Genomic DNA, 23,340 nt, shown 5'->3' with positions numbered 1-23,340 from the left:
GAGTCGATGATAAGACGTTGGAAACAGCAGCGTGAGGAATTGACAACTAAAGCTTACTGCTAATTTTTTATTTTTTGTTACAAGCCGTGTTTCGTTAAAGCCTATTTATTTTTGTTACAAGCCGTGTTTGGTTAAAGCCTGTGTAAAGTTCATTTGTTTCAATGTACCGGTAGGCACCTGCGGCTTATAGACATGTGCGGCTTATTTATGTTCAAAATAATATATTTTTTCAAATTCAGTGGGTGCGGCTTATATTCAGGTGCACTCAATAGTCCGGAAATTACGGTAAATTCTTTACAATAAAAGGCTGCTTTTCACCTGGCAATTAGGCAGTGTTTAGGCCTACCAGTTCTGTCCAAGTTAGACTCTGGCTCTCTCTCAAATGTTCTGATTTGGCCACATTTCTTTCCCATCGATGATCACTCTTGCACCGACAAAAATGCTGTTTTCTGTGCCTTTCGAGCTGCAGCCACCATCGGCCACCGTTGCTCTCGTGTTACTTTGTCTGCTGAGGAGTCCTCCGTGAAGCTCAATTTTTGCTTGATGAGGAACACATCGTTTTTCGCTCGCCTCCAGAGAAGATCCGTGTAGATCTGTTGGTGAACCGGATGATGGTTGTCCTCGGTCTCTTGTCTTGATACTTGAGTCTTCCCAAAGAATGAACGATGTCCACATTTTCCTGAAGTTTGGCTTTTGATTCGGGAATGACAGCTCCACAGATGTCAAAACTCTGCATTTGATGTCCTCACCCGCCTGCTCTGGAATTCCATGGAGCCTCAGGTTCCACCTGCGCTGGTATCTCTCCGCCTCATTCACCTTTTGCTCGAGTTCAGTCACCTTTTTATTTTTCCTGGCAGATAACTTCCACTTTCTTCATGTCACTTTTGAGGGTTCTCACTTCTCCAAAGATAAAGTCAACTGATTTTTTTTATGGCCTCAATTTTCATTGTATTCTCCCTAAGCCATTTGCCCTTTCATCTATCTTTGCTGTCAAAAGCATCACAATATTGTTTCGCATCTCAAGAAGTGACACCCTATTGCCTTCATCTTTTTCCCCTGGGGCTTGACTGGAGTGCCAGGGTCGTAAGGTAACGGCCCGAGCTGGGGACTGGATGGGCGAAAGTAATTTTCATCACACATAGCAGTATTTCCCCCCAGTTACATTCTGAAGAGGAGTACCCAAAACCATACCATCTTTTGCTGTTAATTGTCCATCTGATGATTTCTCAATTTCTTTTCATTTGGTTTTGGAAGTTTACATGTAGACAAGCTAGTTTTTGAGCTAGCTAGCTGATCTGGCTATCTAGTGTTGTCGCTAACTTAATAGTTTTAGAGGGGAATACATTTAAGAGGGTAATCAATTACTTTGGTAAGCAAACTAAACCATATTCATACAGGGTTTTATGACCTTAGAAATGACCAAATGGTCATATTTGGGTGAGGAAATCCAATTATTCCTTCAGCTACCAAAAAAACACATCTGCACTGACCACCATCTTGCGCGCACCCCAGTTCATTAGTTACCAGCCTCAGAAGTTGCAGCCCAAAAAATGCTTCAGAGTTTGAGTAACAGACACATCTCAACATCAACTATTTAGAGGAGACTGAATGAATCAGGCCTTCATGGTAGAATTGCTGCAAATAAACCACTACTAAAGAACACCAATAATAAGAAGAGACTTGCTTGGGCCAAGAACACGAGCAATGGACATTCAATGGAAAGGTGGAAATCTGTCCTTTGGTCTGATGAGTCCAAATTTGAGATTTTTTGCTATTTGACCAAGGAGAGTGATGGAGTGCTGCATCAGATGACCTGGCCTCCACAATCACCTGACCTCAACCCAATTGAGATGGTTTGGGATGAGTTGGATCACAGAGTGAAGGAAAAGCAGCCAACAAGTGCTCAGTATATGTGGGAACCCCTTCAAGACTGTTGGAAAAGCATTCCAGGTGAAGCTGGTTGAGAGAATGCCAAGAGTGTGCAAAGCTATCATCCAGGCAAAGGGTGGTTACTTTGAAGTATATAAAATATATTTAGATTTTGTTTAACACTTTTTTTTGGTTACTACATGATTCAATATGTGTTATTTCATAGAATGTAGAAAATAGTAAAAATAAAGAAAAACCCTAGAATGAGTAGGTGTGTCTAAACTTTTGATTGGAACTGTATATATATAAACAAAGTTTACATTCTACAAGTGTAAAAAAAAAGTTATACTGTATCAACTACATGGTATGAGATACTATTAATGGATGTTTCTTCTTTGTGGATAATAAAAACCTGCCTTCCTAGAGAAAGAAGAAAATACAGAAAACTCCCCACAATGATAATCAAAGATCGTTCTGTATAAGTGAGTAGTAGTTTGGAAAACTTAAAGTGCTTCACAGAATGTTCCCATCTTAGTGACACATTGCTAGTTCTGACTTCAAACAAACCAGAAAAAAACATCCAAGCAAACTTCAGCTCCAGCTGACTGAGCAACAAGTTAGACTAGTAGTAATTTGCATAATACAGTACAGCATTATCGAAAAAAGGTTTCAACAAAGTGCAAACAATTTATTGATAAGTGACATCTCACGCCAGAGATGCATGAACAGTGCTGTGCTTGTCATGAACACACACATTGTCAAATAAAACTCAGTCAATGATTGACAGTCATTACAGTACCAGGTGGGTGATGTACCATGAGTTATAAGAGAAGGAAATGTCAGATAGAACCAGTCTCAGCGTCTGAATGATACCAGACATGACTAAGCCACCACTTGTGTAACCAGCAGCAACAGGCTCTCTCATGTCCTTGGTTTGCCCAACCTAGGTAATGACTTGGCGCTTGAAGAATGGCAGTGGGTAATACAAGACCCTCAACAAGGTTTTGTTCCAAAAAAGTCCCTTCTATTCAATGTCAGGTCATACTGTACTTAACCATTGTCGAGGGGAAATGATCTCAAGCTTGTTAAGGGGGTAACAATCTCTCTCTGGAAATCCCCTGCCCCCATTGTGAATATAGGCCTTTCCTTCCTTCACCATTATTCACTTTGAAACATGGGGAAGCTTGACACAATTGCCATTATACAGTCAGCCCACAAAATTCCAACATTACATCTCTCCAAAGAGTCCCTGCATCCTCTACCATCTGGTTGCACAGTGGTAGCTCTGACATCAGAGGGGGTGCTCGATGTTCAGCTCCAGTCTCAGGTCCTGCAGACTCTGCTCCCAGCGTCGCTCCTAGAAGATGCTGAGGACACAGCATGCCTGTCGGCCATTCCTCACAGCCCGCAGCCCCAGGGACGTCACCAGGGATTCCAGACGACTGTGGGAGAGCCACAAGGAAACAGTCAGGCCGAAATAATCACATTACTTTACAAATACCAGACTGATGCCAATAGTTACTGTATAACAGAGAAGGAAGCATTTACAGCTGATGTTAATACTCAGACAATACCCCCTTTAAATTCATTATGCCACTTTCAGGAAATTCAGTTTCAGGAAGTATTTCATTTTCATATGCAATTTGATTTCCATTCTAAAAACCTACGAAGTGATGTGTCATTGACGGGACTGAAAGTCCCACCTAATATTAGTGGAAATCCTAGACCTGCAATAGCACTAGGTCAGGGGATCGTGTGGGATTCTCTTGGCTACTTCGAAAAGGGAGAAATAAATGTTCCGGGGAGGGTGCTCTTCAGACAGACAACTCCCAAAAAATCATGAATTTAGGTAGACAGAGCTTAAAAGGCGGGCGGGAATTGTGCTCATAAAAAAGAATCCCCTGGGAAACATGACAGAAGCGGACCCAATGCAGACGCAGATAGCTAGGCTAAGCCACAACTGATACATAAGAGGTCATGGAGCACCATCCTCCCACTAAAAAATGGTCAACTACAGTACGCCCTCAAAAATGTGTGGGGAGCTTTCTAACAAGCAATGACAAGCACCGTTTGTTTGTGGAAAGTGTCAGCAGGCCCGACTACACTTTGTCATTAGAAATTATGTCCGGGGGCCTCCAAAGTGGCACAGCGGTCTAAGGCACTATATCGCAGTGCTGGAGGCGTCACTAGAGACCCGGGTTCGGTCCCGGGCTGTATCACAATCGGCCGTGATCGGGAGTCCCATAGGGCGGCGCACAATTGGCCCAGCATCGTCTGAGTTCGGGGAGGGTTTGACCGGGGGGCTTTACTTTGCTCATTGCGCCTCGGTCATGAGTTGAACAGTGCTTCCTCTGACACATTGGTGCGGCTGGCTTCCGAAGTGCGATATGGAATATTGTTAACATTGTGGGAAGCAACAGTTAACTTAATAGTTAAGATACTGTATCTAGCTGTCAAACATTTAGTTGTGAATTCCATACTGTACTTAGATCACCTGGCGCGTACTGCACGAACAGTGCGTGATTCTCATGTTGTGTTCTTGTAAACCAACACCACGTGACATGTGACTGGGGACTACGCTAAGCTACATAAATATTGTGACAGGTGAAATGAAGAACGCAAAAAAAAATTCTGCTAAAGTATTGCACAAGTTGACAGCAGATATTTATTTACTTAAAGTATCTACAAATATTCAACTGTATTAAAAAAAATGTAATATATAGTTTAAACAGCATTGATGGTATTGAAAAACCATCCTATGGCTTTTTCCAAATACCCCGATTTATGGTATACCGCCCAAGACTAGTATCATCCGCATTATTGTAGAAGTGTTTAGAAACATTCTTATTTACAATACAAGTGACTCCATAATGACAAAATACATTATTTGTATTTATATATATATATATACACCATTTAGCATAAACCCCTCCAACCAGACATGCTTTATCTACTCATTTGCTGGATGCAGAGTTCAAGTGAAGGTGAAACAAATCATAGAGAAAGCAGACTGTATTGCAATCCTCTCTGATGGGTGGTTGAATGTTCGTGGGCAAGGAATAATTAACTACATAATCTCCACACCTCAACCAGTTTTCTAGAAAAGCACTGACAAGGGACAACAGACACACCCGTCTCTACATTGCAGATGAGCTGAAGGCAGTCAATGACCTTGGACCACAGAAGGTATTTGCACTGGTGACAGACAATGCTGTGAACATGAAGGCTGCTTGGTCTAAAGTGGAGGAGTCCTACCCTCACATCACACCCATTGGCTGTGCTGCTCATGCATTGAATCTGCTCCTCAAGGACATCATGGCACTGAAAACAATGGATACACTCTACAAGAGAGCCAAGGAAATGGTTAGGTATGTGAAGGGTCATCAAGTTATAGCAGCAATCTACCTCACCAAGCAAAGTGAGAAGAATAAGAGCACCACTTTGAACCTTTTGGGGTGGTGTTATGTTTGAAAGTCTCTCCAAGAAATGGCCATATCACAGCCCCATCAAGAGGATCCTCCTGGATGATGTATTTTGGGAGAGAGCGGTAAGCAGCCTGAAACTCCTGAAACCTATAGTAGTAGCGATTGCACAGATTGAGGGAGACAATTCCATCCTGTCTGATGTTCAGACTCTGCTTGCAGATGTAAGATAATAAATCCGTACTGCCCTGCCCACTTCACTGTTGCTCCAAGCAGAGGAAACTGCAGTTCTGAAATACATCAAAAAGCATGAAGACTTCTGCCTGAAGCCCATACACGCCACGGCATACATTGGACCCCAAGTATGCTGGCAAGAGCATCCTGTCGGGTGCAGACATCAACAAGACCTATGGTGTAATCACTACCGTGTCTCACCACCTTGGCCTGGATGAGAGCAAGGTTCTTGGCAGTTTGACGAAGTACACTTCCAAATAAGGGCTTTGGGACGGAGATGCAATATGGCAGTTGTGCCAACATATCTCAATCGGCCACTTGGTGGAAGGGACTTTGTGGATCTGAGGCTCTTTCCCCTGTTGCCTCCATCATCCTCCAAATCCCACCAACATCAGACATGGAAGCCTGCGAGGAAGACAACCAAAGCTTTAGTTTCTCGACTATCCAATGCAAAAAACATCTACATTTAAATGGTATTAATATTAATTTGCATATATTTCTGTTAATTCCCATATTCCCGTTAATTCCAACTGAAAATGTACACCTCTGAATATTCCCCAAAATGTGCAACCTTAGTGCTACTTTAAAGAATCTCAATTTGAATACCTTTTGGTTACTACATGACTCCCTATGTGTTATTTCATAGTTTTGATGTCTTCCCTATTATTCTACAATGTAGAAAATAGTTTTACTATAAAGAAAACCCCTGGAATGAGTAGGTGTGTCCAAACTTTTGACAGGTAAAACATTTTTCTCCCCTTTTTCGTGATATGCAATAGGTAGTTAGTCTTGTCTCATCACTGTAACTCCCGTATAGACTCGGGAGAGGCGAAGGTCGAGGGCCGTGCATCCCCCGAAACACAACCCCGCCAAGCTTCTTGACACAATGCACGTTTAACCCGGAAGCCAGCCTCACCATTGTGTTGGAGGAAACACCGTACACCTGGCGACCGTGTCAGCGTGAACGCGCCCGGCCCGCCACAGGAGTCGCTAGAGCGTGATGGGTCAAGGACATCCCGACCGGCCAAACCCTCCCCTAACCTGGACGACGCTGGGCCAATTGTGTGTTGCCTCATGGGTCTCCCGGTCACGGCCGGCTGCAACACAGCCCGGTATCGAACCAGGATCTGTAGTAACGCAGCTAGCACTGCAATGCAGTGCCTTAGACGGCTGTGCCACTCGGGAGGCCCATTGAATATCACTTTGAGCATGGTGAAGTTATTAATGACACAGTACACCCAGTCACTACAAAGATACAGGCATCTTTCCTGCCGGACAGGAAGGAAACCACTCAGGGAGTTCACCATGAGGCCAATGGTGACTTTAAAACAGTTACAGAGTTTAATGGCAGTGATAGGAGAAAACGGAGGATGGATCAACAACATTGTAGTTACTCCAGAAAACAAACATAAATGACAGAGTGAAAAGAAGGAAGCCTGTACAGAATACAAATATTCCAAAACATGCATCCTGTTTGTAACAAGGCTCTAAAGTAAAAGTGCAAACAATTTGGTAAAGAAATAAACTTTATGTCCTGAATACAAAGCGTTAAGCGTTTGGGGCAAATCCAACACAACACATCACTGAGTACCACTCTTCATATTTTCAAGCATGGTGGTGGCTGTATCATGTTATGGGTATGCTTGTCATCGACAAGGACTAGGGAGTTTTGTTAAAATAAACAGAATAAAGCTAAGCACAGGCAAAATCCTAGAGGAAAACCTGGTTGTCTGCTTTTCAACAGACACTGGGAGTCAAATTCACCTTTTCAGCAGGACAATAACCTAAAACACAAAGCCAAATATACACTACAGTTTCTTACCAAGTCGATAATGAATGTTCCTGAGTGGCCTAGTTACAGTTTTTATTTAAATCTGCTACAAAATCTATGGCAAGATTTGAAAATGGCTGTCTAGCAATGATCAACAACCAACTTGACAGAGCTTGAATGCACATATTGTACAATCCAGGTGTGCAAAGCTCTGTGACTTACCAAGAAAACCTCAGCTGTAATCGCTGCCAAAGGGTATTCTAACACTATCGACTCAGGGGTGTGAATACTTATGTAAATTAGATATGTGTATTTCATTTTCAACTAATGTTTTCACTATGTCATTATGGGGTATTGTGTGTAGATGGGTAAGAAACAACATTATTTAATCCATTTTGAATTCAGGCTGTAACACAACAAAACGTGAAATAAGTTAAGAGGTACAGTTGAAGTCGGAAGTTTACATACACCTTAGCCAAATGCATTTAAACTCAGTTTTTCACAATTCCTGACATTTAATGCAAATAAAAATTCCCTGTCTTATGTCAGTTAGGATCACCACTTTATTTTAAGAATGTCAGAATAATAGTGGAGAGTGATTTATTTCCTTCACATTCCCAGTGGGTCAGAAGTTTACATACACTCAATTAGTATTTGGTAGCATTGCCTTCAAATTGTTTAACTTGGGTCAAACGTTTCGGGTAGCCATCCACAAGCTTCCCACAGTAAGTTGGGTGAATTTTGGCCCTTTCCTCCTGACAGAGCTGGTGTAACTGAGTCAGGTTTGTAGGCCTCCTTGCTCGCACACGTTTTCTCAGTTCTGTCCACAAATTTTCTATAGGATTGAGGTCAGGGCTTTGTGATGGCCACTCCAATACCTTGACTTTGTTGTCCTTAAGCCATTTGAAAGAACTTTGGAAGTATGCTTGGGGTCATTGTCCATTCGGAAGACCCATTTGCGACCAAGCTTTAACTTCCTGACTGATGTCTCGAGATGTTGCTTCAATATATATCCACATCATTTTCCTCCCTCATGATGCCATCTATTTTGGGAAGTTGCACCAATCACTCCTGCAGCAAAGCACCCCCACAACATGATGCTGCCACCCCTGTGCTTCACAGTTGGGATGGTGTTCTTCGGCTTGCAAGCCCCCCCCTTTTTCCTCCAAACATAACGATGGTCATTATGGCCAAACAGTTCTATTTTTGTTTCATCAGACCAGAGGACATTTCTCCAAAAAGTACAATCTTTGTCTCCATGTGCTGTTGCAAATCGTAGTCTGGCTTTTTTATGGCGGTTTTGGAGCAGTGGCTTCTTCCTTGCTGAGCAGCCTTTCAGGATATGTCAATATAGGACTCATTTTACTGTGCATATAGATACTTTTGTACCTGTTTCCTCCAGCATCTTCACAAGGTCCTTTGCTGTTGTTCTGGGATTGATTTGCACTTTTCACACCAAAGTACTTTCATCTCTAGGAGACAGAACACGTCTCGTTCCTGAACGGTATGACGGCTGCGTGGTCCCATGGTGTTTATACTTGCGTACTATTGTTTGTACAGATGAACATGGTACCTTCAGGCGTTGGGAAATTGCTCCTAAGTTTCAATCAGACTTGTGGAGGTCTACAATTTTCTTCTGAGGTCTTGGCTGATTTATTTTGATTTTCCCATGATGTCAAGCTAAGAGGCACTGAGTTTGAGGTAGGCCTTGAAATACATCCACAGGTACACCTCCAATTGACTCAAATGATGTCAATTAGCCTATCAGAAGCTTCTAAAGCCATGACATCATTTTCTGGAATTTTCCAAGCTGTTTAAAGGCAGTCAACTTAGTGTATGTAAACTTCTGACCCACTGGAATTGTGATACAGTGAATTATAAGTGAAATAATCTGTCTGTAAACAATTGTTGGAAAAATGATGTGCTAACCGACTTGCCAAAACAATAGTTTGTTAACAAGAAATTTGTGGAGTGGTTGAAACACTTAGGTTGGAGTCATTTAAAACTAGTTAATGTAAACTTCCGACTTCAACTGTATGAATACACTAAGGCACTGTATGTACAAAAAGTGCTGTAATTTCTACATTTCTAAACGGTTCACCTGATATGGATGAAAATACTCTCAAATTAAAGCTGACTGTCTGCATTTTAATGGCGTGGTCATTGTATCTGGAGTAGAGAAAAAAAAAAAAAAGTTCACTGTTCCAATACTTTTGGAGCTCACTGTATGTAATCGATGAATCCTACTTCTATGGTGGCAGACTCACCTAGCATGTTAGTGGGCAAGCCTAGTAAGCTGTGCAGTAAATCGTGGACCTCTCTGCATAACATACGCCAACTCTTCATTATCCACAAACTTAACATCTGCCCTTGAGTCAGGGGTCACCCTCTGAGAAAGAGAGGGAAAGAGAAATAGAGCTAAGCAAATACACTACAAAAATCACCACACTCCCTCTGCAAAGAGATCAATGTCCTTCACAAACTCACATTGTCTTCAAGGAAGCACAAGTACTCTCTCCCTAAGGATCCATCTGGAAGAAAGGCCATCTTGGACAGATCCAATGTGGATAGCCTGATCCGTGGGCGCTCTTCTAACACAACAATAGATGAAACATACACACAAGAGCATTAATGGACAAACACATGTTCCCACAGAACTTATCCCAATTGTAGAGATGTATATTTCAGGAATCAGGATGGACATAAACACTGAGTAGGACAGACAGCAGAGGTTGTGCCATACGTTAGAATGGTATAGCCCTCAGGGTCTCCTCTTATTCTGTCCCGGAGCGTATTGAGGGCCAGGTGTCCTGTAGTCTCGCCGAGAACGGCCACCATGTCTACAATACATGGGGAACAGGGATTACTGTGAGATAAATATGTTCCTTTTTATTGAGAAAAATGCAGTGTATGTTACACCAAAAGAGAAACTTAAGTTATTTCTCACCCTTTTGAATAATTGATATTTCAATTAATTGTTTTAAATCAAACTTTTCATCTAATTTCACTAAGACTGTTTCACACAGTTTTAGTTCTTGTTTTACCAGACCTGGTAACAAAGGATCTAAATGACACAGGAAACCCACTAAATAACTCTGCTTGGTATCGATTACTGAGTAATGAAACTTAATCACCTACTTTGAATTTCCAATGCAGACAGGAAAACGAAACAGGGAACACCCCACCCACACCAAACTCATTATGGATCAGTATTATGGTCTTCCATGAAATAAGTGCCTTTTGCGTCCCTTTGATATTTTTGTTAGAAATTGTGCACCAATATTGGATTTAAAACCCTGTTATATTCAATGAAGTGCCAATTAATATAGAACACATGGATATATGAATAAAGAGTTGTTAAAGTGCCAAAATACAGCATTTTGACATGTCCCCTCTGTGACTTCGAGGAACATTTTTATCCACTTAAGTTTTCCCCATCATTATAAAGCCCTAGTTATTTTGTTGCTTTGAGAAAGTACATTCTGATTATTATTTAATGTGATTAGTGATTCATTTTAAGGTAAAAAAACCTGTCCCTTATTTTAACCCTGTTACAAAAACTGAACTTTCGTTTTAATATGGTGAACCTATTCCTTTTTAAATATTTTTTTCTCAAAAGAAACACTGAACATCTAACAGTCAAATCATAGTGTAAAAGCAGTTGAGCTGGTTCTACTCTTTTTGTAAATTGTCTGGTGTTTTGTTGTGGAAAACTGATTGGGTCAAGCATAACTATTACCCATAGATAGGCAGGCTAGAAATGTTTTAATTTCTTTTTTTTTTTTTTCATTCACTTGCCCCTCCCTGTTGTACACAACAAGCTTCCATTCCCCCTGTCACAAGGGGAGTTATGGCTGGTTTAAGATGAACTTGTCAACCCTGTTACGGTCAACCCTGTTACTTTATTTGCCACTTACTATAGTTATTTTGATTATTTTACCTCTTGAGATGGATATTTTTATTATTTTACCTCTTTTATTAAGTTGAACATGCTTTTTATGACAGAATATTAAAATGGTGAAATCAAATGTTTTTTTTTTTTTTTTTTTACCAAAACATCTTAAAAGCACCGAATTGGTAGAACAACCCATTGCCTGCTCTGGGGTTAATATCAGCGCTCTGGGGTTAATATCAGAGTCATACAAACTGAGTACCATTATATTTAGCCAAACTCTTGGTACAATACACCTTTGGCTCTGTTTTAATAAGGAGTTTGTCAGTGCTAAATACTCTTGATGATGTCTAAAAACTACCTACACATGTAAATGCCCATGTGAACATATCACAACTGGAAGTGGGCATCCTTCTCACCATGTCTGTAGGGGTCCTGCAGGGCTGCCACCCCGGGGCCCACAGCCAGCAGTGCTTTCTGGATGACGTCGGTAGGGATGTGGCCCGGGTAGTCTGTCATAGTGGCTGTCTGCAGAGTCTAGACCACTATGCTGCTGTCGGACACACAGGGCTGTGGGGGAGAGCAAACACCATCAGACATAATGCAGAACACCTGACTCTGAAGCAGTCATTCATCCCATCCACAATGGCTCATCAATTACCACTGCTCAGATGGGGCCACAGGTAGTTTCCAGTGCTCTAGTTTACTGTCAAACAGTGATGAAGTTTCCTAGTAAATGAGTAGTACATGAGGCCAGCAAGGAAATTAGTGTGATGGGAATCTTGAACGCATTTTGAGTTTCACATTAACTGTATGTTTATAAAGCACACATGACACAAAAAAAACATTTTACAAACAGGACATTATTATCAGTGTTGGGGAGTAGTGAACTATATGCAGTTCAACTAGTAATTTAACAGCTTAGTGGTAGTTGAACTAAATTCAAATCTAGGTAGTGTTTTCAGTAGTTAATACGTTTTTTACTGTGTAACTTACTACTGGAACTACACACTACTTTTTTGGCTAAAATAAAATGTGGGTGAAGAACAATCATTTCCTTTCTTTTTCAGCATAACACATGCCAAATTCTCACTTGAAACATATTATAAATTATGACCCCGAATTAATCTGTCTTGCAATTTGTAGTCTGACATTTCAGATTTACATATGATCATTTTTCAGAGACTAGTCTCAGACTAGGACACTGACATTAGTATGATATGTTACGTTTAGTATGGTTACATAAGATAGAAGGTTACTTAAAGCAAAAACGAAACGTCTAGCATGGTTGCGTGTTCTAATTTCATCAAGGACAACTTCAGCATTTTGGTTACTTTGCAACTACTTACCATGTTAGCTAACTCTTTCCCTAACCCTTTTAGCTAAACCTTTTCCTAACCCTTTAACCTAACTCCTTACCCCAAACCTTGCCTCGTTAACGTTAGCTAGCATTAGCAACCTAGCCATCTAGCTAACATTAGCCAAAACAAATGTAAATTCGTAAAAGATCATATGTTTTGCAAATTCGTAACATACTGTACAAATTGCAATTTGTATCATATTCTACAAATTGTAATTCGTAACATATACGGAGTGGATGGACATCCACAAATTAATACATACCATACAAAATGTAATATATCATACTAAATGGAGTATCTCAGAGTTACATACAGATTAATATGAAATGCTCTGTGACCATGATGTTTCACAAAGTATTTTGAATGTAGTGAACTACTTTTTCAAAGTAACTTTAGTTATGTAAACTATATTTTTCTTAAGGGTAGCTTTAGTGTGAATTACTGTATTACATTCTATTGTATCTTAGTCTATGCCGCTGTGACAATACTTAGATTTGTGTTTATTGTGTATATGTTGTGAAATTATTAGATATTACTTGTTATATATTACTGCACTGTAGGAGCTAGAAACACAAGCATTTCGCTACACCCGCAACAACATCTGCTAAACACGTATATGTGACCAATAACATTTTATTTGAATGAATTGGTAGCTTGGTAAACTAGAATAGCTTCGCAAACATTATTATAGCATAGGCATTCAAAAATACCGGGCACAAAACGTTAGGTGGGTGGGGTTTACACCTCACCCTGGTGCGCAGAGTGAGATAAAACGAGTCCAGCATGGCCTCGTCTAGGTGGTGTTTTATATAAATATTGACAGGTTGAGACCGCGTTATGGGGCTTTGAAAAATAAATAAAAGCTGGACAACCACGAGTACAGGCTAAATATGGAATTTCAACGAGACAGCGGTGGGTTGTAGGTGAAGTTGGAGGACGTCGTCGACACACAGAGAGCTGGTCAAACTAAAACGACATTGGCAGACAAAAGAAGATAGATAGTCCTCCTCACTGACTTCTTATCCATACACACACAAGGGTACAAGTCCCACATGTATACCTTCGTAAACAAACAGGCCCTGGCTGGCGAGTACGCGTAGAAGTGACGTTCTATGTAGCGAGTACAGAGAAGACCAGAGCACGCGCAGAACTGTGTATTTTCTTGTGTGTTCCTGTGTAACCTCTTGCTGTGTGGTCACAAAATCCGTGACATGTCCTTCAATTTACGTTTGCACATTGTACAGCGTGGAGAAAGTTCTTCTTCGATGATGTTTAAACGGCGGTTGAAATCTAATATGTTGCATTACCGCCACCGACTAGACTGGAGTAGAACTCCCATATATACTTTGCTTGAATTTTTTTTTTTTAAATACCCTACCATCTAACACTACACTCTCAAAAAAATTATACAAATAAAAACACCCTACCCCACTATTTAAATATATTTAGTCCTACCTCATGCCAACAACCTGAAAGGATGGGACATCACCACTTAACACACCCTGTAACTCTTCTGATCTCAAGTCTCGCACACCCAACTACCTCTGCAGCTGCCACCACAACCTCAATTTTCTGAAACTTCTGTTCCATCCCTGCAGTACAGGTGATAACCATTGCTATAAATGCTAAAAATCCAATCTTACTGAAACATATATCACTTGTTGGTTTATCCCTCTGTACTGGTACAGATCTACTACTCACACGACTCTTCTCAGGATCCCTTCCCCTTGACCCATCTTTCTCTACTTTCTTCACTGCCTCAGCATATGACAACTTCTGCACTACTCTAACCCTGGAAACCTCAACCTGTCTCTCTCGCAACGGACATTTCTGATCCCCAGCCCCATTTGGCACCCCTGCAATTAACACAGACCACTACTTTCCCCAATGCTACACATCCCTTTGTATCATGCCCTTCTGCACAGTTCTCACACCTAGGAACCTCCCTCCTACACACTGCTGCCACATGCCTATAAGCTGGACACCTGTAACAACGTAATGTATTCAGCACAAAGGCTCGTACAGGATAACTTATATATCCTAACATCACTTTGTCGGGCAAAGACTCAACATCAAAACTCAGAAGAACAGACAATGACTCTTCTGTTTCACCACTCTCGCCACCCTGCATGCGTCGCATCAAACGACGGGCATCACATACACCGGGACTCTTCCCCTTCAGTTGGTAAACTTTTACATTTACTTCTACCCCAGTAATCACTCCTTTCAATGGCATCCTTTTCTTGAGAGGGAAACAATTCACATTTCTTTCCCCCATTCGTTTAAACCTCTTACGGCTAGGTGTCCCGCTAGCGTTCCACTACGACAACATCCGGTGAAATTCTTCTTTAACAAACCATCTCCTTTTTTCCCGCCATTTTTACAGACTCAAGCTCACCGTCTTCCTCCCGCTCTTTTCCCCTCCGTATATGTCTCCTTATGATAATACTGCACTACTCCTGACAACCATTTTGTTTTTGCTTTCTCTAGGGACGCCATTTAACCGTCTGTCACAATCTCCATACAATCAGCACGAACCCCTCGGATGCAGCGCTCAACAGTGCATCCCACTTATAATACAGCTTCTTTGTCTTGATGTTCTTCTCTATCGAAAGCTACCACGACACTTATCCATTTCAAACAAGCGCGCTCTTCAGACCACCATACCTGTCTCTGCAAAAGCTCATCCTTCCGCAGCTTCGTTGAGAAAGTTGTCACTACTCAATATAGCTATACATCTCCGCAAACAGCTATGATTTGAAATGTGTGTAGCTAGCCATATAGCCTATCACCTCAGTTTCCAAACAAAAAGCATATGTTTTAAGCGAGAGAACGAGCGTGCTCAACAGCATCATTTAAAAAAAGAAAAACAATGCACCTTTTATTTAACCAGGTAGGCTAGTTGAGAACAAGTTCTCATTTGCAACTGCGACCTGGCCAAGATAAAGCAAAGCAGTTCAACACATACAACAATACACTTCAGCAAAACGTTCGACAAACATAAGCGCCGCAACTCTGTCACCCGGCGGGAGCTCCTCGCTGTTGTGGCTTCCATCAAACACTTCAAGTACTACCTGGGTGGCCTGCCCTTTACTGTGAGGACTGATCACTCTGCTCTCCAGTGGCTCATGTCTTTCAGAGAGCCAAAGGGGCAGATTGCACGCTGGTTGGAGGAGCTTCAGCCGTACGACTTCAGTGGTGCACAGGGCAGGGGCACACCACTCCAATGCCGACGCTATATCCTGTCGGCCTTGTACTGCAGACGGGTGCCGCCACTGTGAGCGTAGAGAGGCTTGTGAGAGAGAGCTGTGTGGGGAGGAGGGGGTCTGTACCACAGTGTGTTGGGCGAGCGGGCCTGTCTGCTGTGAGCTGCGGACTGTTGATGTGGCTGAATGGGGGCAGCAGCAGGGATGGGACACAGACCTACAGCCAGTGCTACAGTGGGTAGAGGCGCAGCTGAGACCCGTGGGAAGAGGTGCCAGTTCTATCACTCGCAACCAAAGGGTTGTGGTCAAAGTTTGAGAGACTGAGGCTGGCTGATGGCGTGCTACAGCGGGTATGGAAGGAGCCAGCTACGGGAGAGAAGAGGTGGCAGGTGGTGGTCCAAAAAGCACTGTGGGAGGCTGTGCTCCAGGGCACTCATGGGGGGGGGGGGGCCTGGACACTTTGGGGTCACAATAACCCTCTGCCACCTCTGTCAGGGCTTTTAATGGGGGCAGCACAAGAGGCATGTGGAGGACTTTTGCTGCCGCTGTGACAACTGCACAGCGGGAAAGGGTCCTCCAGGCCGTTCTCATGCTCAGCTCCAACAGTTCCCAGTTAGGGCTCCCATGGAGAGGGTAGGAGTGGATGTGGTTGGGCGTTCCCCACCACAGACAGTGGTAACCACTGGGTGCTCACGGCCATGGACTATTTCACAAATTGGCCCGAGGCATATGCTCTGCCTTACCAGGAGGTACCAGGACCATCGTCGACGCCCTGACAGCGGGAATATTCAGCAGGTTTGGAGTTGTGGATTCCACAGCAACCAAGGCAGAAACTTTTGAGTCCCGTGTGTTTGCCACCATGTGTGAGAGTCTGGGTATGCACAAGACCCGCACTACTTCTCTCCATCCTCAAAGTGATGGCCTTGTGGAGCGCTTCAACCAAACGCTTAGACAGCAGCTGGCCATCATATCTGCCAAACACCAGTGTGACTGGGAAAAGCACCTGCCCATGGCCCTCTTGGCATGCTGCTCCGCTGTCCAAGACTCTACCTCCTGCACACCTGCCCTCCTTGTGCTGGGCAGAGAGATCTGCACCCCTGCAGAGATTACGTTTGGTCGGCCCCTGGATAGCCCTCCTGCTCCTCAGGGGCCGGAATATGCCCAGAGACTCCAGGACCACCTTCGCCAGAGAGCAGCTGGTGAATGCAGGTGTGAGGCAGAAGAGGAACTATGATGTGCACACCCGGGGAAGGCACTTTGTGGCTGGGGAGCTGGTCTGGGTCTACAGCCCCCTGAGGAAGAAAGGCAGATGCCCCAAGTGGGACAGCCACTGGGTGGGGCCCTGCAGCGTCCTGGAGAGGGTAGGGGGTTGTGTACCAGGTACAGCTTCCTCCCAGGGGGAGAAAGGTGGCACTGCACCGGGACAGGTTAGCCCAATAGAGGGGCTTCTTCTCCTCAAACCCCAGGGACCCCCAAAATCCCCCCCCTCTGGCAATGACATTCCCCAAGCACCCACACCCAGGCACTGCAGACCAGGCTCCAGACAGCCCAGCATTACTATACATTTTGAAAATGTAAAAAAAAAAAAAACTGATGTATTATTAGCTAACTAGCTACAGTGCAGGCTAACTCAAATGAGCTGCTAACGACGTAGCTAGTATGCTATCCAGCCAACTTTACATACTGTATAGCTAGCTAGCTAAGTGAATTAAATATCACCAGCTACCTAACTTCATATTAGCTCGCTATCTTGATGTATTTATCATTGTAAAAAACAAACTTCAAATGCATTTGTAGGTAGCTACCTAACAGCCATGGAGGAGGGTGAAAGGATAGCAGCCCCAACTGTCAAAGTGAGAGTAGGCTATTCTGGATAAGGCAGGTACTTTTGTGTGGTTCCTGTCCCTAGAAGTGAGGACAGAGATGATGGTAACATAATATTCAGTGCGGTGTAATTTGAGTATAATGAAGTATTTTTCTTGTGATATTTTATGTCCTCTGATACAGAGAGCTGTGAAAACTTGTCTGCAGATGAGGTCCCAATGAAGAGCAGTGGTTCTCAGTCCTGGTCTTGGGGACTCAAAGAGGGGCACATTTTTGTTTTTGCCTTAGCACTGCACAGCTGATTCAAATGATCAACTCATCAAGCTTCAAGTGGTATTCATTTGTGATGCTATCCTTGATATGATCCTGCTGTTGCCACATGCTACACGTGTGCACATGCATCTATCTATCTATCCATCCAATGTTATCATTTGTTATAAAATATATTATACTTCAGTAATCCACAATGACCTGGTGATGTAAATGTCTAATAATGACATTTCTTCCATATTCCTACAGATACCTTGCAATTGGAGATTCCTTCAAAATGATTGCCTACAGTTACTGTGTAGGGCACTGCAAGGTTGGGTGACCAGGGCCATCTGGGACTGCCTCTTGGGGGAATTCAGGCGTGTGAAGGCTACCTGTGTCCTGCATAACTTAATGAGGATGGACACGAGGACCAGGAGGGAATATGCAGCTCGCCGCCGCGTGCCAGAGGAGAGGTCTGCTGCTCTGCAGGATATTTCAAGGATGGGGGCCAACAACACAGCACGGGAGGCAATCTTCACTTCCCACTTCTTCAGAGGGTGCTGTACACTGGCAACACCATAGACTACACTATGCACAACCAAAGGCTCTTTTTAAGAGCCATCCACATTGCAATAAGAGTATTCTTCCATTTACTTAGCTATGTCAACTTCAGTTATTCAATTCCCAGTTTCTCTCCCTTTGATTTCTACTTCAGGTAAGTGTGATGTCTGTATAAAAGCAAAACAGGCTATTTTAAGTCACCCATATTGAAAAAATGTAGAACAATTAGACACCCTATAACCCACACCTACACACTAATGTATCAATCTGATTGATGGATTGTGTTGTACAGTAAGCAGGCTCAGGTGTAACTGTGGCTCCTTCCACCTTTAAAGAATAGGCAAAAGGACCAACCATGGACAATAGCAAGACACTTCATTATTTCGAATTATATAACTACGCTATATTGTCAGTTCTCGTGTCTGCATGCTTTTCGGTATAAAGTACTAGTGTGGACACCAGGTGAGGCCACACACACAGATTCCTGTTGAACACCGTCTCTTTAACTAGCTTATTTTCTCAATAACAGTCTCACCTTCACTTCATCCCTCTCCTCCCTTCTCCCTAAATCGTCTAGGTTATATCAGCTGTGTCGGTGAACCCCTCCCGCATCTGAACTGGCTACATACAGCATGATCAGAGGTTAGAGGTCACTTGGTCAGGTCAACAGGAAGTGTTATGCTTAACATTGAAATACAGATAGAGATGTAGTAGTCCCAGAGTTAATGATCCAAGGTCAGTCTTGCATGTCACCTTATGATTATAATGACCGACAGTGTTAGAATAAAAAAAACATAAGGCTTAATAATGCAATCTCTCTCTCTGTCTGTCCTCTGCAGGTATGTTTTGATGTGAGAGAGGTTGCCAACCCCCCAGTCCCATCATCGCCACCTGCTCTGAAGATGACCTTTGGGCCAACTGGGGGCCCAAGGCTGGTTAGAAGACACCATGTAATTGTGATGAACTGAGAGAATATTAAGTTTAGTAGCACTATAATTCATTAATCATATGCGGTCTTCCCTGCTCCTCACTTACCAGTCCCTTTGTCTTTTACACCACCTTTCTGTTTTATAATGCACACCAGATGTGCATTGCAGTACTTCTTTCAATAAAGTGTTTCACATTCTCTGCTGGTTGAAAGTAAGTCTCATTTGATGAAACACTACACCTATCCTGTGTCCTCAGATCAGTGCAGATGAAGGAAATTAGATAGTGAGATGAACCGGTTTTAGAGTATTTACATGACGCATAGCAAGTTTAGTGTACTGTTTATATGAATTACAAATCAGTCTTTAACTAGTTAAATCATATTTATAGTCTTGCATAGTTACAGTATGTAACCATTGATGTCCCAGGACCAACATTGGTAAACACTTAGTGTATAATTGTGATAGATACAGCATCATTCAAAGACTGGAATTGGATATGACTGAAAAATAACGTCTCCCACACATTCATACATGAACTGCACCTTTATATGCCAAGGTAGAGTACATGATCAGTGAATATATTAAATGTACAGGCTACAATGTGGGGATCTAATGCTTGGTTATAACTACATGTATTTACAACTTGCATCCTTGTCACAAAGTTATTATACTCAATCCAAAGGCTTCATTAATGCCAAGTCGATACAACCGGCTATGATAGCTAGGTTCTGACCTTATATTTAAGGTTCCCTACACAGATCGGCTACATAGCTAGCTATACATCCACAGGCATACAGGTATTTTTTTCCCTCCACTACACAATAAGCAAGAAAATAGTTAGCTATGTTACTTCAGCTGCATTGCATGGCAAATATCAGCAAGGCAAGCTTCCAAAATTATACATTAAAATTTGCAGTAAATATACTGCTCAAAAAAATAAAGGGAACACTTAAACAACACAATGTAACTCCAAGTCAATCACACTTCTGTGAAATCAAACTGTCCACTGAGGAAGCAACACTGATTGACAAAAAATTTCACATGCTGTTGTGCAAATGGAATAGACAACAGGTGGAAATTATAGGCAATTAGCAAGACACCCCCAATAAAGGAGTGGTTCTGCAGGTGGGAACCACAGACCACTTCTCAGTTCCTATGCTTCCTGGCTGATGTTTTGGTCACTTTTGAATGCTGGTGGTGCTTTCACTCTAGTGGTAGCATGAGACGGAGTCTACAACCCACACAAGTGGCTCAGGTAGTGCAGCTCATCTAGGATGGCACATCAATGCGTGCTGTGGCAAGAAGGTTTGCTGTGTCTGTCAGCGTAGTGTCCAGAGCATGGAGGCGCTACCAGGAGACAGGCCAGTACATCAGGAGACGTGGAGGAGGCTGTAGGAGGGCAACAACCCGGCAGCAGGACCGCTACCTCCGCCTTTGTGCAAGGAGGAGCAGGAGAAGCGCTGCCAGAGCCCTGCAAAATGACCTCCAGCAGGCCACAAATGTGCATGTGTCTGCTCAAACGGTCAGAAACAGACTCCATGAGGGTAGTATGAGGGCCCGACGTCCACAGGTGGGGGTTGTGCTTACAGCCCAACACCGTGCAGGACGTTTGGCATTTGCCAGAGAACACCAAGATTGGCAAATTCACCACTGGCGCCCTGTGCTCTTCACAGATGAAAGCAGGTTCACACTGAGCACATGTGACCGAGTCTGGAGACGCCGTGGAGAACGTTCTGCTGCCTGCAACATCCTCCAGCATGACCGGTTTGGCGGTGGGTCAGTCATGGTGTGGAGTGGCATTTCTTTGGGGGGCCGCACAGCCCTCCATGTGCTCGCCAGAGGTAGCCTGACTGCCATTAGGTACCGAGATGAGATCCTCAGACCCCTTGTGAGACCATATGCTGGTGCGGTTGGCCCTGGGTTCCTCCTAATGCAAGACAATGCTAGACCTCTTGTGACTGGAGTGTGTCAGCAGTTCCTGCAAGAGGAAGGCATTGATGCTATGGACTGGCCCGCCTGTTCCCCAGACCTGAATCCAATTGAGCACATCTGGGACATCATGTCTCGCTCCATCCACCAACGCCACGTTGCACCACAGACTGTCCAGGAGTTGGCGGATACTTTAGTCCAGGTCTGGGAGGAGATCCCTCAGGAGACCATCCGCCACCTCATCAGGAGCATGCCCAGGCGTTATAGGGAGGTCATACAGGCACGTGGAGGCCACACACACTACTGAGCCTCATTTTGACTTGTTTTAAGGACATTACATCAAAGTTGGATCAGCCTGTAGTGTGGTTTTCCACTTTAATTTTGAGTGTGACTCCAAATCCAGACCTCCACGGGTTGATAAATTGGATTTCCATTGATTATTTTTGTGTGATTTTGTTGTCAGCACATTCAACTATGTAAAGATAAAAGTATTTAATAAGATTATTTCATTCATTCAGATCTAAGATGTGTTATTTTAGTGTTCCCTTTATTTTTTTGAGCAGTGTATTTTAGCTAGCTGGATTCTTTACATCCACTGTTTCACAAGACGAGAGCCTGGTTTGCTGGTTCTCTCAGGAGTCCGTAAAACATTAAACACTAATTACAATTCTATGTAGCCAGTTCAGATGCAGGAGGGGTTCACCGACACAGCTGATATAACCTAGAGGATTTATGGAGAGGAGAGAGGGATTGTGAAAATATGGCAGTGTTGAACAGTAATCTGTGTGTGGCCACCACACCACACTAAGTGGCTGCAGAGTACTTTATGCTGAAAACCATGAACGGACACACGAGGACAAACAATATAGCATAGTTATATGCAGGACTGCTCTTCATATGTAGCCTTAACACACCTGAATTCCCCCAAGTGGCAGTCCCAGATGGCCCTGGTCACCCAACCTTGCAGTGCCCTACACAGTAATTGTAGGCAATCGTTTTGAAGGAATCTCCAATTGCAAGGTATCTGTAGGAATATGGAAGAAATGTCATTATTAGACATTTACATCACCAGGTCATTGTGGATTACTAAAGTATAATATATTTTATAACAAATGATAACATTGGATAGATAGATGCATGTGCACACATATGTGCATGTGTAGCATGTGGCAACAGCAGGATCATATCAAGGATAGCATCACAAATGAATACATAAATACCACTTGAAGCTTGATGAGTTGATCAATTGAATCAGCTGTGCAGTGCTAAGGCAAAAACAAAAATGTGCACCCCTTTGAGTCCCCAGGACTGAGAACCACTGCTCTTCATTGGGACCTCTTCATATGTAGATAGGTTTCATAACTCTATTTGAGGACAGAAAACCTCACAAGAAACAGACTTTACTATAGTCAAATTACACCGCAATGAATATTATGTTACTATTAACTCCATCCTCACTTCTAGGGACAGGAACTACACAAATGTACCTGCCCTATCCAGAATAACCTACTCTCTCACTGACAGTTGGGGCTGCTATCCTTTCACCCTCCTCCATGGCTGTTACCTAGCTAACGTTACCTACAAATGCATTTGGAGTTTGTTTATCACTGTAAAAAAACCACATCAAGATAGCTAACTAATATGAAGTTAGGTAGATAGTGATATTTAATTCACTTAGTTAGCTATCTATACAGTATTTGAAGTTTAAGCTAGCTAATGTTAGCTCGTTTAGCGGCTCATTTGAGTTAGCCTGCACTGTAGCTAGTTAGCTAAGAATACGTCGTTTTCTTTTTTACATTTTTGAAATGTATTTACTTACTTGAACAGGTTCTCCCAGACATGTGGATAATTGGAAACAGGGCAGTAAAGTTTGTTTGTTACCAGAGCGTTTTAAAGGATATTACTATTGAACTATGTACCCATAGCATAACGAGACAGTCATACAACACGCCTACAAGCGAGTCACAATTACTGCTGTCTATTGTAAGTTCACGTAATAAGTGACGTAGTTGTGTTGCAAAGCAACAGAAAAAGTACAGCACAAAAAGCTGTAGTACATTGGGCCTTAATTTGGTAAGTACAACACTTCC

General features: G+C 42.9%; 2 protein-coding genes across 14 annotated transcripts in view; one reads left to right on the top strand and one right to left on the bottom strand.

The window, feature by feature from the left end:
* Window positions 1–2,536: 2,536 nt before the first annotated feature.
* Window positions 2,537–23,219, bottom strand: LOC106563305 (ubiquinone biosynthesis protein COQ4 homolog, mitochondrial). 13 transcript variants are annotated; one of them, XR_006757657.2, is made up of 8 exons: window positions 23,070–23,205; window positions 22,471–22,633; window positions 22,165–22,274; window positions 11,608–11,758; window positions 10,040–10,136; window positions 9,784–9,887; window positions 9,564–9,685; window positions 2,537–3,311 (listed from the first exon to the last, which is right to left on the bottom strand). XR_006757657.2 is itself a non-coding variant. In XM_082958158.1 (8 exons), exons 4-7 carry the CDS (start codon window positions 11,705–11,707, stop codon window positions 9,572–9,574), a joined length of 414 nt encoding a protein of 137 aa, XP_082814284.1. In that variant the 5' UTR covers window positions 11,708–11,758; window positions 22,165–22,274; window positions 22,471–22,515; window positions 23,070–23,201; the 3' UTR covers window positions 2,537–3,311; window positions 9,564–9,571. The 13 variants fall into 13 exon arrangements, 7 of the variants coding, with proteins under 7 accessions (XP_082814284.1, XP_082814285.1, XP_082814281.1 ...); XR_006757661.2 differs by lacking the exon at window positions 23,070–23,205 and adding an exon at window positions 5,717–5,930 and having other exon boundaries at window positions 22,471–22,830; XR_006757663.2 differs by lacking the exon at window positions 23,070–23,205 and adding an exon at window positions 5,727–5,930 and having other exon boundaries at window positions 22,471–22,830.
* Window positions 23,198–23,340, top strand: part of LOC106563303 (TNF receptor-associated factor 2) — a 30,040-nt gene continuing 29,897 nt past the window's right edge. The window contains exon 1 of the mRNA XM_014128792.3: window positions 23,198–23,323. The gene's annotated coding sequence lies outside the window, so the exon portion shown is untranslated. The remainder of the gene's footprint in view (window positions 23,324–23,340) is intronic.

Source organism: Salmo salar, chromosome 11 (genome assembly GCF_965601325.2).
Source record: "Salmo salar chromosome 11, fSalSal1, whole genome shotgun sequence".
Lineage (NCBI taxonomy): Eukaryota > Metazoa > Chordata > Actinopteri > Salmoniformes > Salmonidae > Salmo > Salmo salar.
Note: the sequence above shows the minus strand (reverse complement) of the source record. Positions and strands in the feature narration are given on the sequence as shown.

What these genes read in the sequence shown, in the direction of transcription:
- LOC106563305 (XM_082958159.1), bottom strand. Translation starts at nt 11,707, where the DNA reads ATGACAGACTACCCGGGCCACATCCCTACCGACGTCATCCAGAAAGCA. An exon ending in GCAGGACCCCTACAGACATG is followed by an intron (nt 10,137 to 11,607) that starts GTGAGAAGGATG and finishes CATGTATTGTAG; the next exon opens with ACATGGTGGCCGTTCTCGGC. An exon ending in TGTGCTTCCTTGAAGACAAT is followed by an intron (nt 9,686 to 9,783) that starts GTGAGTTTGTGA and finishes TCTCTTTCTCAG; the next exon opens with AGGGTGACCCCTGACTCAAG.